Below are 15,171 nucleotides of genomic sequence, written 5' to 3'. Positions count from 1 at the left end.
TTGCCACCTCCTGGCCGTGTGGCCTCCGGGAGGTTCCTTCACCTCTCTGGGCCTCAGTCTCCTCAGCTGTCAAGTGCGTTAACAGCTGCATCTACTGCAGGGGTTGTTGGCAGAATGAAATGAAGCAATGATGAAAAATGTTTGGCGCAGGGCCTGGCTCACCATAAAAGGTCAGGGTGACAGCGATTGTGACAGCCAAAGGAGGGGAAATGGGCAGAACCAGAGGCAGGGCGGCAGCGGGAAGACCCCCACCCTGCCTGGGGCAGGGTGACGGTTTCAGTAAAGCAGGCCCAAGCTGGTCCCTGTGAGAGTGTGTCACTGTCACTGGAGGCCAGTGGTGCCAGGAGGGATGGAACAAGGGCCTGAGCCTTGGGCCACCGTGGGAGGCCCTGCATGTCTGAAATTCCTCAGCTCCAGCTTCGGTGGCTGATCCGCATCCCAAGTCTATCCTCCAGGAAAACTAAACCGCGTTAACAAGTCTATTACTGAACTAGCACTAAATCGGGAAGAAGAGGAAAAACAGCAGATGCCGAGCTCCACAGGCCCACTGGGCCCGCGAGCCCGGGGAAGGAGAGACAGCTGAGCGCTCAGCACGTGCCCTCCCCGCCCACCCCGCTCTTGGCCACTGCGGGTCCTGAGGGAGGAAGGCAAGGGACCCCAGCCTGTGTCCCACCTCTTGGGTCAGCCGCCGCGTGAAGAAGGGGTTCAGGTACTTGGCGTCCAGCCACAGGAAGCCTTTGAGGTCCTGCCGCCTGACATAGTGGGCCTCGTACTCCTCCTCCGTGAGCTCCGACAAGTGCTCCGACTCGACCGTGTTGCCCTGCAGGGAGGGATGGCAGCCGGCCGTCAGCAGGCACACTAGCCAGCTCGCCTCGCAGCCCTTGCCCCTGGCCCCTCCTGTCCCCAGCCCTCATTGCAGCAGCAAAGGGTCTCCTGGGAGCCCATAGGGAGGCAGGAAGATGTACCCGCACTTGATGGAAACCCAGGGAAATCAGCGTGTAAATTCATGGAAGTCTGGGGCCTGGCCTGGAAGTTCTCCAGGTGGTTCTCGCGTGCAGGTGGACTGGGAACTGTTCTAGACTGTCTCTTTACCAGGGAACTGAACAAAGGAGGCGGCTTTTGTCGGGTTTTGCCTGCTGTGGCCCGTTTTGGGTAAGCGGATGCGGGGAGAGAAGAATCCTGGCAGGATCTGAAAAGGGAGGAAGAGAGGGACTCCCCACCCTCTGCAGGGGGCGACCCGAGGCAGTTTTGCACACCCAAACTTAGGTGTGCCCCTGGTGGAAGAGGTGAGGGCAAAGAGGGCACGCCCTGCTATGGCATTAGAATCACCTGGGGGGCTGCATAATGCCGGGCCCACGGGGCCCATCTGCAGGTCCTGATTCAGCAGTTCTGGAATTTGCATTTCTAACAGGTTCCCACTGATGTTGCTGGTCAAGGAAGCCCAGCTTGAGGAGCACTGCCCGAGAGAGTGGTGGTGAAGAGTCTGCGTGACCTCAGCGCTCTCAGCTGCAAAATGGGGACAATGCGACCATCTGCTTCCCGCAGGTGATCAGGGCCCAGGTGCCACAGAAAACATTCCCTAAATAGTGGCTGCTCCCCATCTGAGCAAATGTACTGGTTCTAGAAAAGCTGTGCTTTGCCCAGTGTGGCTGCAGCACCTAGCAACAAGTTAGAAATGCAAATTCTTTGGGTCTGCACCCCAGACCTGCAGGCCCCTGGTGCCCTCCACCAATCCTGACACCCACTAAAAGGTTTGAGAACTTTTACTTGCGCTTTGGTTAAAAACAGACAAGAGAGCGGGTGGATGGGCCAGGGAGAAGTGCTGCTGTTGAGAGTGAGACACGTTGTGTGAACCAGCCAAGTCTGCGGTCACCTGAAGGTTCCCTTCAGCAGCACAACCCTGGCTGGAGAGGCCCTGGCCAGGGACTCGAGGCCAAGACCCCAGATCTGGACCTTCTGGCATGAGAACACACATCCCCTTTCCTCGTCTGGTGCCTGAGGATTTTTGTGACTTCCGTGATAGATTATAAAGCTGCTTGTGGCCTCAGACAAGGGAACTAGAAAAGAGGCAGTTCCAGAAATGTGCGTGTGGGGCAGGGGCTGGTGCCAGAGGTCAGGGCTCAGCACACACAGCCTGAGAGTGAACACAGGGCAGGAGAGGCCTGATCGCAGCTGACCCAGGGCAGGAAGGTGGCTCGGAGGAGGCAGAGGTGGGCAGGCTCACTGCGGCTGGCCCTGGGCACCTCCAGCCCTAAATCATGCCCTCGCCGTCCTCCGTGGAGGGCCCTCTCCAGTGGCCCTGAGAGCCACCGGGAGCACCTTCCGCTCCTCAGGCCCTGGCGGAGGACCTCAGTACGTGCCGGGGAAGGACTCTGATTTTGCCATTTGGTGGTCTCTGGAACCGTCCTTCCAGCCCCAGCCTGATGGAGTGCTGTGGCCACTGGCAGGGGAGGAGAGTTCCTGGGAGAGAGCGGTAGGGTCCACGCTCTTCCGCCACAGCCTCCATGGCTGCACGACGCCGGCAGACCACCCAGCCCAAAGGGCCACACTGCAGAACTTGAGTCCCGCCTCCTCCTCGGCCCGGGATGCTGGTACCTGTGGGCGTGCCCAGGGCTGAGCACCCCCGAATCGTGCCTCATGTCCCCATTCCTGGTGGTGAACGGGGCCCCCACCCCGACAGGCCGGCACTGACCATCTTCTCCGTCTTGCTGAGGTTGACGTCCTTCCTGTTCCGGCGGCGCGCCTTGGCGTCCTCGATGTCCACCAGGCGGATGAGGGGCATGGTGCTGCCGCCCAGCAGCAGGATGGTGAAAAGCACGATGATGATGGTGGTGGTGCCGATGAGCTGCCGCTTCTCCATGGGCTCCAGGTCCAGGTGCAGGCTCAGGGCGTAGGGGATGGCTCCCCGCAGGCCTGCGGGGCAGTGAAGGGAGTGAGAGGGACAGAGGGAGGCAGGAGGCGGCCGCGGCATCACTGACCCGGTTCTGGGGGACCCGGGCCTGGCCCGGCAGCATGGCCAGTGGAATGTTCTAACAGATCCCACTGGAGACTGCGCACTCATCCTGCGAGCTTCTGGGGGTGGGAAAAGCAGGCGCAGAGGAGCGGGGCCGAGGGGAGGTTCACCTCCGGTCTCACTTTACAGGGCGGTGACCTGGCCAGGCTGCGAGGGGTGTGTGTATGTGTGTGGGAGGATGTAGCAAGCCCAGTGCTCACGTGTTAGAAACACGATGGCTGTGCAGACTGAGCCCGCCTCGTGCCGTGGGCTCCGCGTGCAGTCTCACCCAGTGGTGGCAGGGAGCCGGCAGAACTGTCCTGCTATCCTCACGGAACACAGGTGAGGGCCGAGACTGCCACACGCCTGACAGGCACAGGACATCTGCCCCACGCCCGCTGTACGTGGCGGCACCACAGCCTCGCCCTGACTCCCTGTCCTGGTCCCCTGGGGGGCTGCCGGCTGGACTCCGGGGCGTGGACAGAGCTGGGAACAGCATGTTCTCTATGAAAGCTTCCTGGCCTGCCTGTGCCCTGGCGGGGGGAACAGGGGCTCCCAGAACAGCAGGGAAGGGGACCACCCCACAAGGATTCGTGTGATGGAGAGAGCCCTCGGGAGGAGGTGGGTGGGCAGAACGTGGCGACAGGATCCGACCTAGATGTGGGGGCTGATGCATCACAGCGTGATGGGGTGGGGTGGGGGCTGCTGAAGACCCGACAAGGGGACACAGCGGGAGACGGGAGGGGGTGGAAGCAAGAGGCCCCAGGAGGGAGTGGAAGGTGGGGTGACAGGGAAGGGAAGGACCGGGAGGACGCCCAGGTCCTAGGAGGCTGTGCTGTGCAGGGGTCCAGGCACGGGGCTGGGAGTCTGGCTCCCGAGTCCCCTCCCTGGCTTTCCATGGGGCCTCCCAGGCTGGGGGCGAGTGACTCAACCCCTCCCAAGGAAGTAGGAACGGGGCCTGCCAGGTTGGTGGCCTGAGGAGGAAAGGCCTTGGCTGAGGACAGCATGTGCACAGCAAACTCTGAGGAAGAGCTGGCCACACCTCTGCTACAAAGCACATGATTGTTTTCTGTGGAAGGGGGACGCTGGCAAACCAGCCGGCCGGGCAGGAAGGTCAGTTTAGTCCTGAGACGAGATTGCAGTGGCGCCACGGCATCCGAGGAGGCTTCAGACCTAGGAGTCTGGACTGCGGAGGCGAGGTCTGGGGCAGAGGCAGGAGCTCTGGGAGGCGGGGAACTAGATGCAAGTGAGGCCCCAGGACTGCTGAGCTAGTGAGACTTCAAGAGGTGATGCTGAGTCCTAAGGAAGCCACTGTTTACTGAGGTGCTGCTAACAGAAGAGGGGGAGCTGGACAAGAGCCTGAGGAGCCAGAGGACGAGGGAAGAGAGGAAGAGGGTGTCCCACCCGTCAGCAGGCAGGCTGGTGGGAGGAAGGAGCCCAAAGCCAAGGAGATGGGCCAGAAAAGTCCACTGAGAAGGTCTGGCCAGGAGACAAGGAAACAGCTGGAGGGAATGAGGAGCAGGGACTGCGGCTGACGTTGCTGGTTTTTATCAACTGTTGAAAGGATGGGGGAGACCGGCTGAAGGTCCAGGAGAGCGGGAGGGAGTCGGTGGAGAGGGGTCTGGAACAGCCTGCGGGAGAATCCCCGCAGCCAAGAGCCCTCGCTGTTCAGAACCACCACCTACTTCCCCACAGGAAACCTTTCCCTTTTTTTGGCCGTGCCCATGGCATGTGGAAGCTCCCGGGCCAGGGACTGAACCTGTGCCATAGCAGCGACCCAAGCCACTGCAGTGACAAGTCCGAATCATTAACCTGCTTTGCCACACAGGAACTCCGTCCATAGAGTTCTCTTACCATGCCTCCCTCCCCCAAAGGGCACACATACTTTGTAAAATGCCTGACACATTTCTTAGACTTTCTGAGATTTTCAAGACCCTGGATCAACTATTTTACATTTTTCCCCCCTCCCGGGCATGAAAGATTAAGGAAAAAAGTTTTCTCATTATACATATATACATACACACCTACCTACCTATATCTGTCATAATACACAGTATATATATTTTTTTTTTGGCTTTTTGCTATTTCTTGGGCCGCTCCCGCAGCATATGGAGGTTCCCAGTCTAGGGGTCGAATCGGAGCTGTAGCCGCCAGCCTACGCCAGAGCCACAGCAACACGGGATCCGAGCCGCATCTGCAACCTACACCACAGCTCACGGCAATGCCGGATCCTTAACCCACTGAGCAAGGGCAGGGACCGAACCCGCAACCTCATGGTTCCTAGTCGGATTTGTTAACCACTGCGCCACGACGGGAACTCCCACAGTATATATTTTTAAAAGGCCTTTCAGAAAAAAGAAATCTGCAAAAAACTTACAGATATGCTCTTGAACAGAAAACAGCTCACAAAACATGTTGCTAGACCCCAACCCATTCAAAAATATTTTAGTTACAATATTTAAATCACAAAGAACAGGATGTATTGCTCAAAAATAATTTTAAAGATGTCTATGGATCCAGTTCTAAAGGAGCCACAGAATTATGAAGTCATTTCTATCCTTTAAAAGTGGAGGAATAGGCGTTCCCATCATGGTGCAACAGAAACGAATCCTACTGGGAACCATGAGGTTGCAGGTTTGATCCCTCGCTCAGTGGGTTAAGGATCCAGCATTGCTGTGAGTGAGCTGTGGCATAGGTCACAGATGCGGCTCAGATCCCATGTTGCTGTGGCTGTGGCATGGGCCAGCAGCTGCAGCTCCGATTCAGCCCCTAGCCTGCGGACCTCCATATGCTGTGGGTGTGGCCCTAAAAAGCAAAAAACCAAAAAATAACAAAAAAGTGGAGGAATATGAGATTGAACAGCAACTGAAATGTTCAAATAAACTATCAGAACTTAGGACTGAATGAAAAAAAAAATTCCAAATCTAGCCTGCAATAAATCAGGTTCAAACTTTAACCTTTTTATTCTGAGCCCCTTGTTCCTTCTGCCTAGAAAGCATGCAGGTGAGAGCGGCCGTCCTGGGCCATCTGTGCAGGAAAGAGGGGAGGGAAGGAGGGCAAAGCCTGACTCTGCCCCACCCGCCGTGGCCACTCAAAACCCCAGCAGGTGCTCTGTCCCTGGGCCTGCACTTCCTCATCTGTGGAACTGACACGTACCACCTCTTCACGTGCTGTGGGCAGGGACTGTCCTCCCAGGGCCTCTCCCAGGGCCTGGGTTACAGCAGGTGCCCTTAAATGGGAGCCTGTGTAACGTGGCACTTAGCAGATAGGCTTGGTCTCAAAGGGCACTCAGGGACGGCCGTGGGCACTCTCTCCAAGGCCTGGGCCTTCATAACAGGCGTTTTCCCTCTGAAGTTCATTCAAGGTCCCACTTACCAGCCTTCCAGTTTTAAAAAAAAAAAAGACTGGACTCACCGCTGAACCACATGATGAACATCATCTTCGGTGTGATTTTGTGATCCCGGAAGAAATTCAGGAGGTAGGAAAGAGGGAAAATGTTCACCGCTCGGCCAAACAGCACAAGCACCTGTTAACAGCAACAATTAAGTCTTACACGGACACCTCTGGTTCTTCAAGTTGAAGCTCGTTAGGCTAACACAGGCCTGGTAACACACCCATTATCAAGGCAGCCTCCCCTGTCATCAGAGGCATGAACAGTGACAGCACAGTGCCCGGCGGAGACCCAGGAGGGGTGTGGGGCTGGAGAGGCCAATTTCTCTGTGTCTGGGAGACGACAGAGCTCTGTGCGCTGTTTCCACTGTGAGGAAGAGGACTAGCAAGGCCTCAGTGACGGCTTTAGCATCGTCAAGAGGCCGCGTGTAAGCACCCAGAGATTAATTTACGGCAGTGTGGCTTTCCCGAAAGGGCTCCGCCGTGGGACAGGCCTGCGCTACTCATCCCCGATGCGCCAGCCCTGAGGGCCAGGCAAGGTGTTCCTGCCTCTCCGGTGAGGGCCCCACTCCTCAGGGAGAGGAGGGAAGACTGAGAAAGGCCTCCCTGCGCCCGTAAGTGCGGCTCTCCGAGCCAAAGGCCGCGCAGGCAGGCTCCACGAGGAGGTCACCCCCCTGCCAAGCCGGCTGCTGGCCCTGGCTCTTGGCTCCTAACCAGCTCCATCTTTTTTTTTTTTTTTTTTTTTCTGCCTTTTTGTCTTTTAGGGCCCCAGGCCTGTTCAGGTTAGCTGTGGTGAGGACCAGGATGAAGACAACGGAAGTAAATTAATAAACAGTTCTAAGAATCCACTCAGATGAGATGTAAACTTTACGTAAAGCTATGTTTTGTTAGAAGCGACATGTCGGAGTTCCTGTCGTGGTGCAGCAGAAGCAAATCCGACTAGTCTCCATGAGGGTGCGGATTCGATCCCCGGCCTCACTCAGTGGGTTAAGGATCTGGCGTTGCTGTGAGCTGTGGTGCAGGTCGCAGGCGCGGCTTGGATCCCACGTTGCTCTGGCTCTGGCGTAGGCCAGCAGCAAAAGCTCCGATTCGACCCCTAGCCTGGGAACCTCCATATGCTGCGGCAGTGGCCCAAGAAATGGCAAAAAAAAAAAAAAAAGTAATTGGTCCAATGTGACCTAGGCAGGAAGTGGTGGAGCCAAATCCCAAACCTGGTTCAGTCCCTGAAGCTCGTGGCCTTGACTACTGAGTCTAAGGAAACCCCATTGGAACAGCAGAGGCCACCTCCAGGAGAGGGAGGGCCAGCCTGACAGGTGCTCAGGGGAAGCAGTTACTACCCCAGGCATCCGCCTTTTTTTTCCTTCCTCCCAGCCCATGGCCGAGATAGTCACCTCCCTGTTTCACCCACTGAAATCCAACCCTCTGTTCCTACGCTTGTGTTTCAAGTTTGACCAAATGTGGCCCCTTTCACCCAGTGAGCACACTAAAGGCTACTATACTTGCTGCAAAAGACTTTTGCTGCTGTTCTTTTGTCCTGAAACCTGAGTGTGGAGAACAGATAACAGTGACAAGAGCAATGAGCTCGTGCCAACTAAGGCAGAAGCACCCAGACTGCAAGGGGAAACATCTTTTTCCTTAGGGTTCCTTATCTTCTCTGCCTCAGGTTCCCGATATACCAAGTAGGTTTGGCACATGGTAGGTGACAGTGATTCGAAAAATCTGCCTCTCAAGAGCTGCATTTTGTTAGGCAGAGTTGGCAGTAATAGAAGTTAACTGAAGATGAATTATGACAGCTCAACAACAAGGTGTTGTTCAGGCATTAACAAGTGCCTGAAGTTAATGGAGAGGCTAAAAAACAGCAAAGAGATCAAACCAGGGATGGGAACAGATGGTGGAAACCATTCCCATCACTGACCAGCTGCCTGCGGGAGTTGGGCCTTTCTTTTATTTATTTATTTATTTATTTATTTATTTATCTATTTCTTTGGGCCGCTTCTGCGGCATATGGAGGTTCCCAGGCTAGGGGTCTAATCGGAGCTACAGCCGCTGGCCTACGCCAGAGCCACAGCAACTCGGGACCCGAGCCTCGGCTGCAACCTACACCACAGCTCACGGCAACGCCGGGTCCTTAACCCACTGAGCAAGGGCAGGGACCAAACCCGCAACCTCATGGCTCCTAGTCGGATTCGTTAACCACTGCGCCACGATGGGAACTCCTGGGCCTTTCTTTTAAATCCTAAACATTTTCTTCCCTCCCACCCTATTCCCCAACCCATTTGCAAGATCTGATTTTACTGTAAACGATTACACTTCTATTATCCTTTTTTAAAGGTATATTTTAATTTGTCTCCTTATGCCCCCCCCCCACAGTTATAACACTGTCCCCCAAACCGTCTTGATGGTAAGAAGCACCTGGGATGATTCCTCTGGATAAACCTCCAGGAGGAAATGGCCTCATAATCTTTATCTGGAACAAGTGTCCAAAGTCATGCTTATAAATGGATACATTTGAAGAAAAGTATAGTAAGACTCAGGTATAGTCATTATAATTATCCAGCAAAAGAGGAAAAGAAAAAGAAATCATCCCCAGTTCTACAACCACCATAAACAGCCTGATTTTCCTACATATTTTCTTTTTTCTGTGTGTGCTGTTTTTATCAATTAGACATTCAATTCTGAAATCTGCTTTTACCACCTCACATAAAAGCTGGTAATTTTAAAAGAAGACTATAATAATTAAAGGCCATTTAAAATTTAAAACCAAGCAAAAATCCTTTTCTGGGGGTATTTATTTACTTAATTCCATCCCTTTCTATTTATTGTATGTTCATGATTTTTTTTAACAAAAGAAACTGTAAACAGTTGCCTATGTAGCTGTTGACTTCAAGCAGTTAACAGTTACATAAATGAATCTAGAATGTGTGGTTACGGATCTACAAATAAGTAATTAAAATGAAAAACAAGGAAAATACTTACTATGCACCAGATGACAAAGGAAATTTCAAACTTGTGAGGGAAACTAAAAATGGACAGGCCAAGAAATGCAAACACACATGTTTCTGAAACAAACCAAAGAATGGATTATTCAGCCTCAACTATTTTCTTCCAGTATAGTATGGAATTGTAATGCAATCAAACATTCAGAAGTAAATCAGCACCCAGTATAACACTGCTTATTTTCTGGAAAATCCTGCAAACAGTACCTTGGTCAAACTTAAACTCTGATTCTCATTCTTCTCTATCACACAAGCAACATGTGCTCGCTATTCAGAGTCTCCTAACGTAATGAGCCAGCTGTCAAATACCCACGGAAATAAATACTCCCCCATCCGGGGATGATTATAAATATATGAATCTGCCCATTTGCTGAACACTGTGATTAGCAAGGATTCGACTGCGGCAAAGTGGCAAAAATTCAGAGCAAATGACTGCAGACACCACGTGACCAGTGTGAAAGGCTCTTTGTTAACTTCTTGCCAGAGCAGGCAGGCAGGCCGGGCCAAATGATTGACCTCACATATTTAATGCTGCCACAAAGTTTAGAAGACACCCGGCAAGATACGCAGGAAGAGCTACATTTCCAACTCTTGGCTGCACTCCAGGAGTCAAAAAGATCTGACATTTACTTTTGCTGTACCAGCAGTCACTTGGGTATCCCAGGAAAAAACGCCATGTATGTTTCTAGCACAGGCTCCCTGCTTAGACTGGGAATGCTCCGGAGAGAGAAGCTCTGTTTTCAAAAGGTGAACATCATAAAACAACATGGTCACTTTTAAACACTTCAGCAAGGTTTTTTTCTTCAAATGTGTATCCTTTTAGAACAAGTCCACAAACTAGATCGTATATTCACCCTTCTCCTTGAATATTTTTCTCATCGAACATTTTTTGTCATCTTTCTAAAGCAGCTCATTTAGAAAACATTCAGATCTACTTTATACTCTTCCCTGGCAGCGTAAATACCATTACGGCACGGTTAATTTAATGAACCCTTGATGAATAGTTAGATTGTTTCTATTTCTAATATTACAACACCCCTGTGCACAGGCTAAATTCCTGATGGTAGAATCACTACGTCAACGAGCATGTGCCTTCTAAGTTCACCCGGATGCTGCAAATGACTCTCCAAAAAAGAGGGCATCAATGTACATGCCAGTCCACAGGGCCTGTTTTCCACATACTTTGGCCTGAAGTAGGCCATCATCAAACTTAGAAACTGATGGGTACAAAAGAGAATTGGATGGATGTTTTATGTCATACTTCGTTATGGTAAGAGAGTCAGGGTCTTTAGCCATGGCTTTCTGGGAGGGGTGCTGTGGAAACAGTACCTACTAGACCAGGAAGAGATTGACCAGCTTCCAGACTCACTTCTTAGCCACGAGACTGTGTGCAAATCATCTGACCTTTTGGCACCTGAGCCTCCTAAGTCTCTGCACAGCCTGGCCCTGACTCCTAGCACGTGACAGTGTAGAACTTGTGCTTCAACATAAGCTGGCCCATGGAAACGCCAGGGAGGTGCTGATGAGGGCAGAGCCACTTAGGGGCCATTGGGACAGCAGTTCCTCCACTCCCAGGTATAAACGAGGAGGAGGTACATGGGTCCATCAGAGTGTGCTGCTTAAATGAAACAGTCATCACAGTGTCAGCCCAGCCCAACAATGACACCTCTCATGCAGGATCTGCCCGAGACACGTCCTTTAAGATGCTCTTATGAAAAGGGTGCTGTGGGCAGGTTTGGGAAATGCTGTAACCCCGTCCTCCTCTTAGAAATTCACAACACATGTTAGCTGCAGAGTCTTACAGTTCAACTTTACCCCAGGATTCCCCAAATCCTTTTCTGACTATGGAGTCTTTTTTTTTACCTAACTCTCATCAATCTAGTTCCACGGAATGCATTTTTGGAAATGCCACTTTAATATATTGCAAATACATGACTCTCATATATTCATAACCAGCAGTTCTTACTATTTTTGGTATTAAATTATAGGCATCATAAGTTCCATTTACTAGGTATTAGCTTTACTTTATGGACTGTGAAAGTCAGAGTAACAAATGAAAGATAAGGGGGTGCGGTATTTGGCCCTGAGGAATTCTGCTGCCTCTTCTTCTGCCGGGGAAAGTCTCAACGGGCTCCTAGAACAGGGTGGGAAGAACAGTCAGCTCTGGGGAGGGCAGGACTCACCACACAGGAAGGCCACCGTCCGGAGGGTTTGCTGCATGAGGATCTGGGTGACCGGGGACAGGTTATGGTGTGTGTAGTGAGACATCACAATGCCTGAGAACAGGATGGCCATGATGCCTAGAGAGGGACAAAGGGGCAGAGTGCACAGACGTGAACAGAGCAGAAAAGCACTGGCCCTGCGACAGTACCCGAGGCCCCCAAGAGGCTGCAGAGAAATGCTAAGGGCCTTTCTCTCTGGCAGCTTCATTACTGACTGGGTGACTCTGGGCCACGTTTCTTCCCTCTCCAAGCCTCCATCTTCTCATCTGTACAGTGGGCTAATGGCATCTGTTTATGGAACCACAAGGAAGGTAATGAAGTTAGGCCATGAAAAGTGCCCATCACAGGACCAGGGCAGAACAGGTGTGAGCTGTCACTGTCATTCATGGATATGGGGCAGAGGGGGCAGATGAACTACCCTTGGGGCAAAAGGAAACATAAGAATCTGGGCATGGAGAACAGGTGGACTTTGATTTATGTTTTTGTACTTTAATTTTGAATTTTCCCATGATCACCATGAATTAACTTCATAATATGACAAGAGAGATGTGTTATTAAAAGGGTGATGTGCCTGTTCTTTAAAGCTCTCCCTGAGAGAGTCTACAACTTCTGCTGTGTAGTCAGGATCAGTCTCAACCTCTGCCCACTGCCCCAGTCACCGCTGAAGCCGTTTATATTTCCTCAGTGTCTCCTGGCCAGGCAGCAAAGTGGGCTTTGTTGCATGTAAGGAAGCTGAGATTTTTTTACAAAGTCATTAAACAAGCTGCCAAGATACATGAATTCCAAGTCAAATTTTATGAGCAAAAATTCAACTCACTTCCACCATTCTGTAGAAACAGATTATTGGCTAACTTTCCACTTAGAAAGGAGTGAAAATCACAGAATTGCATTGGAGATGTTTCAATTGCTAAGCTTGCTGTATAAACATACCTTACAAAATATAGGAAAACCCTACTCGTTTTGTGGTGCCCAATAGGTACTCGCTGGCCGGAGAGAGCAGTAGCTGGACCATTTCAACTCCTAGTCCTCTTAGGAAAGAGCAAATTCCTTTGCTCTTTCATTTTTTCCCACAAAGGGGGCTAGACAGGGAAATTCCAGCAACATTGCCCACAAGCCACATCTGACAAGCTTAGAGAAGGGACAGGAGAGGACAGGAGGCTTCTTTGCTTGCTACTTCAGAGCAGTGAGAAGACTCTGGAAGTCATGAGTCATTCTGAGCCTCTGCTTTGCTAGATAAACCCCTAGCCAAAACCTCTGGCTGTTCACCTGCTCCGCAGTAAGTTCTGCAGGTGACCACCACGGGCTTCTCCTTCCTGGCTCTGCAACAAGGCTGCGGGGGCCACTGGCAACATGAGGTGGAGCAGGGAGTGACTAGAAGCTGGGGCTGAGACTCGAACTCGACCAGTGGGGCTGAGGGAGGAGAACTCGGGGCAGACACACGTCAGCGTTTATGGAACGGACCCTGAGGTTCTCCCCTCCTCCCGCACAGGCCAGCGCTAGAGGACTCTGGCTTCTGGGCTTCAAGGGTTCTGTCCCAGCAACCGGCTCTGGGCAGGTCCTCACCCACTGCTAAGCTGAGACTCTGGAGTGCTTACCCGGCAGGAGCCTGAGCCACACTTGAGGTGTGACAGAAGTGGCCTTCCACTCACATCGCTGTCTTGCCCACAGCCCACAGGAGTCCTGACATCACGTCACCAAGACTCTGGTCAGTCAGCTTGGACAGCAGCGAAGTGTGGAAGTTGCCCCGGGCCTTTGCATCGGGAGCACCCACTCCCAGAGCCCCAGGGAGCCTTCCTGCCCCCGACAGGAGCCTTCGGGCTTGCTTACTTCCTGTCTTTCTTCTGCAGGCAGAACCCTGATCTCTTGTTCGCTACTGCAGCTCGGAGACCAAGGGGCACTCTTGGAGCAGGGTGAGCATTTAATAAGTATTTACTGAATGGATGAATGAAGGAGGGCTTTCTTTCTCAAAAATCTAACACTGTATCATGGGGTTCTTTCCAGGGCAGTACAACCTGTCAGACTCGTTTTCTAAGTGACTGCTAGTATATGCCACAGGAAGAATGGACTTCAATGCGTACGCTCTCTCCCATTACCAAAGACCACGTGGCTGCTTCCAGTTTTCCTCTCGCAGGCAGTGCTGCAAAGGAATTCCCTGGACACACACCTGGGCACAGAGCACTGTGTGATACATTCCATCTGTGGCCAGCATCTTCCCAACATATCACACAAACTGTTAAGTTGTGATCCATCTAACAAATTCATCCTTCCACCCCCAAAGTTCTGGCCTCTATGACTCACTTGGACAGAGTCGCTCCGTCCCAACCCCCTTTCAGCGAGGAGTCGGCTGAACTGGCAAGGGTGGGATCTATTCATCTTTGAATCTTTAGAGCCAGAGGGCAAGCCGCCCTCAAAACTCACTTTAATGAATGACAGAAATAGCTAACACTGATAGAATGGGAACAAAGACTTGGAAAATAGCTAAAGCTTACTGAGTAATAATTAGGGAGACTTTGTGGGTTTTTTTGGTTGTGCTCACAGCTTGTGGAAGTTCCCAGACAAGGGATCTAACCCGAGCCATAGCACTGACCTGAGCCACGGCAGTCACAACGCCAGATCCTTAACTTGCTGAGCTACCAGGAACTCCCAGGGAGACTATTCAATGTGCTGTTGAAACCAGGACACTTTCGAGAATGAAAGGGGGTGTTATTAATTTATCATGTTGGGACAAAAGGGGGAAATGAGGGTGTCAGGGACACCCAGGACACACGATCACCCTAACAACACCACACACCACCTGCCGGGACGCTTACGTGCATTCCTGCCTTTAATGTTCACAAGCCTTAGGGCAGCACTTTTATCCTGTCTACTTTGTATGAGGAAGTGGAAGCTCAGAGTGGTTAAGTCTGCTGCCTGAGGTTACACAGCTAATTGGAGGTGGAGCCAGGATTCAAAGCCAGGTCTGGTGTCTGTATCTGCTGTGTTCTACACTCAGATTTAGGTAAATGATCTGGAGGGAGCAAGTCCTGCTTAGTGCTCCTGGTAACCACTCACTCAGTCCACTGTGACAGAACACCAAGAGGAAGGAGGGGACAGCACCAAAGTCACCTTTCCCGTCTGTACTCGAGCAGTACAGGGAGATCCTACCCTTCTCTGAAAACCCTGCGTGACAACTACCCCGAGGGCAGAGTGTGGGCAGGGCCAGCCCACCACCCAGAGGTGGAAGAATGTTCTTGGCTTGCACGTGTTCTTGTTGGCCCCATCGGTGTGGAGAGCAGAGGTCGCCAAGGAAACGAAACCCCTACAAACGGAAACCTGCTTCTCTGAAGAAAAGACAAGAAAAACACTCCCTAGTTTTAATCCCAAATTTCAAATGGCTGCATGAAATCTATCTTTGTCACCAGGTACTCAGTGTTCATCTCAAAGGAGTGGGGAACAATTTAGAAAAACAGTGGTAAAAATAGCTCGGCTAGAGCCAGATGACTCACGGGCAGTGTTCCTGTGAGTGCCAAAATTCAGGAAAGATAAGGGGAGCCACGGGATGGCAGACACTGGCATGAAATTATCCAAGAGA

General features: G+C 51.8%; 1 protein-coding gene across 4 annotated transcripts in view; it reads right to left on the bottom strand.

Moving 5' to 3' along the window:
• Positions 1–15,171, bottom strand: part of SLC9A8 (solute carrier family 9 member A8) — a 76,216-nt gene that overhangs the window by 5,926 nt on the left and 55,119 nt on the right. For all 4 annotated transcript variants that reach the window (XR_002340027.1, XM_021077956.1, XM_021077955.1 and 1 more), the window contains 5 exons: positions 11,562–11,678; positions 9,359–9,441; positions 6,407–6,518; positions 2,693–2,913; positions 674–820 (listed from right to left, as the gene is read on the bottom strand). Coding sequence is in view for 3 of the 4 variants with exons in the window: in XM_021077956.1 (XP_020933615.1) it covers positions 674–820; positions 2,693–2,913; positions 6,407–6,518; positions 9,359–9,441; positions 11,562–11,678 (680 nt within the window). In the remaining variant the exon portion in view is untranslated. The remainder of the gene's footprint in view (positions 1–673; positions 821–2,692; positions 2,914–6,406; positions 6,519–9,358; positions 9,442–11,561; positions 11,679–15,171) is intronic.

Source organism: Sus scrofa, chromosome 17, assembly GCF_000003025.6.
Source record: "Sus scrofa isolate TJ Tabasco breed Duroc chromosome 17, Sscrofa11.1, whole genome shotgun sequence".
Lineage (NCBI taxonomy): Eukaryota > Metazoa > Chordata > Mammalia > Artiodactyla > Suidae > Sus > Sus scrofa.
This window is presented reverse-complemented; position numbering and strand designations above follow the sequence as displayed.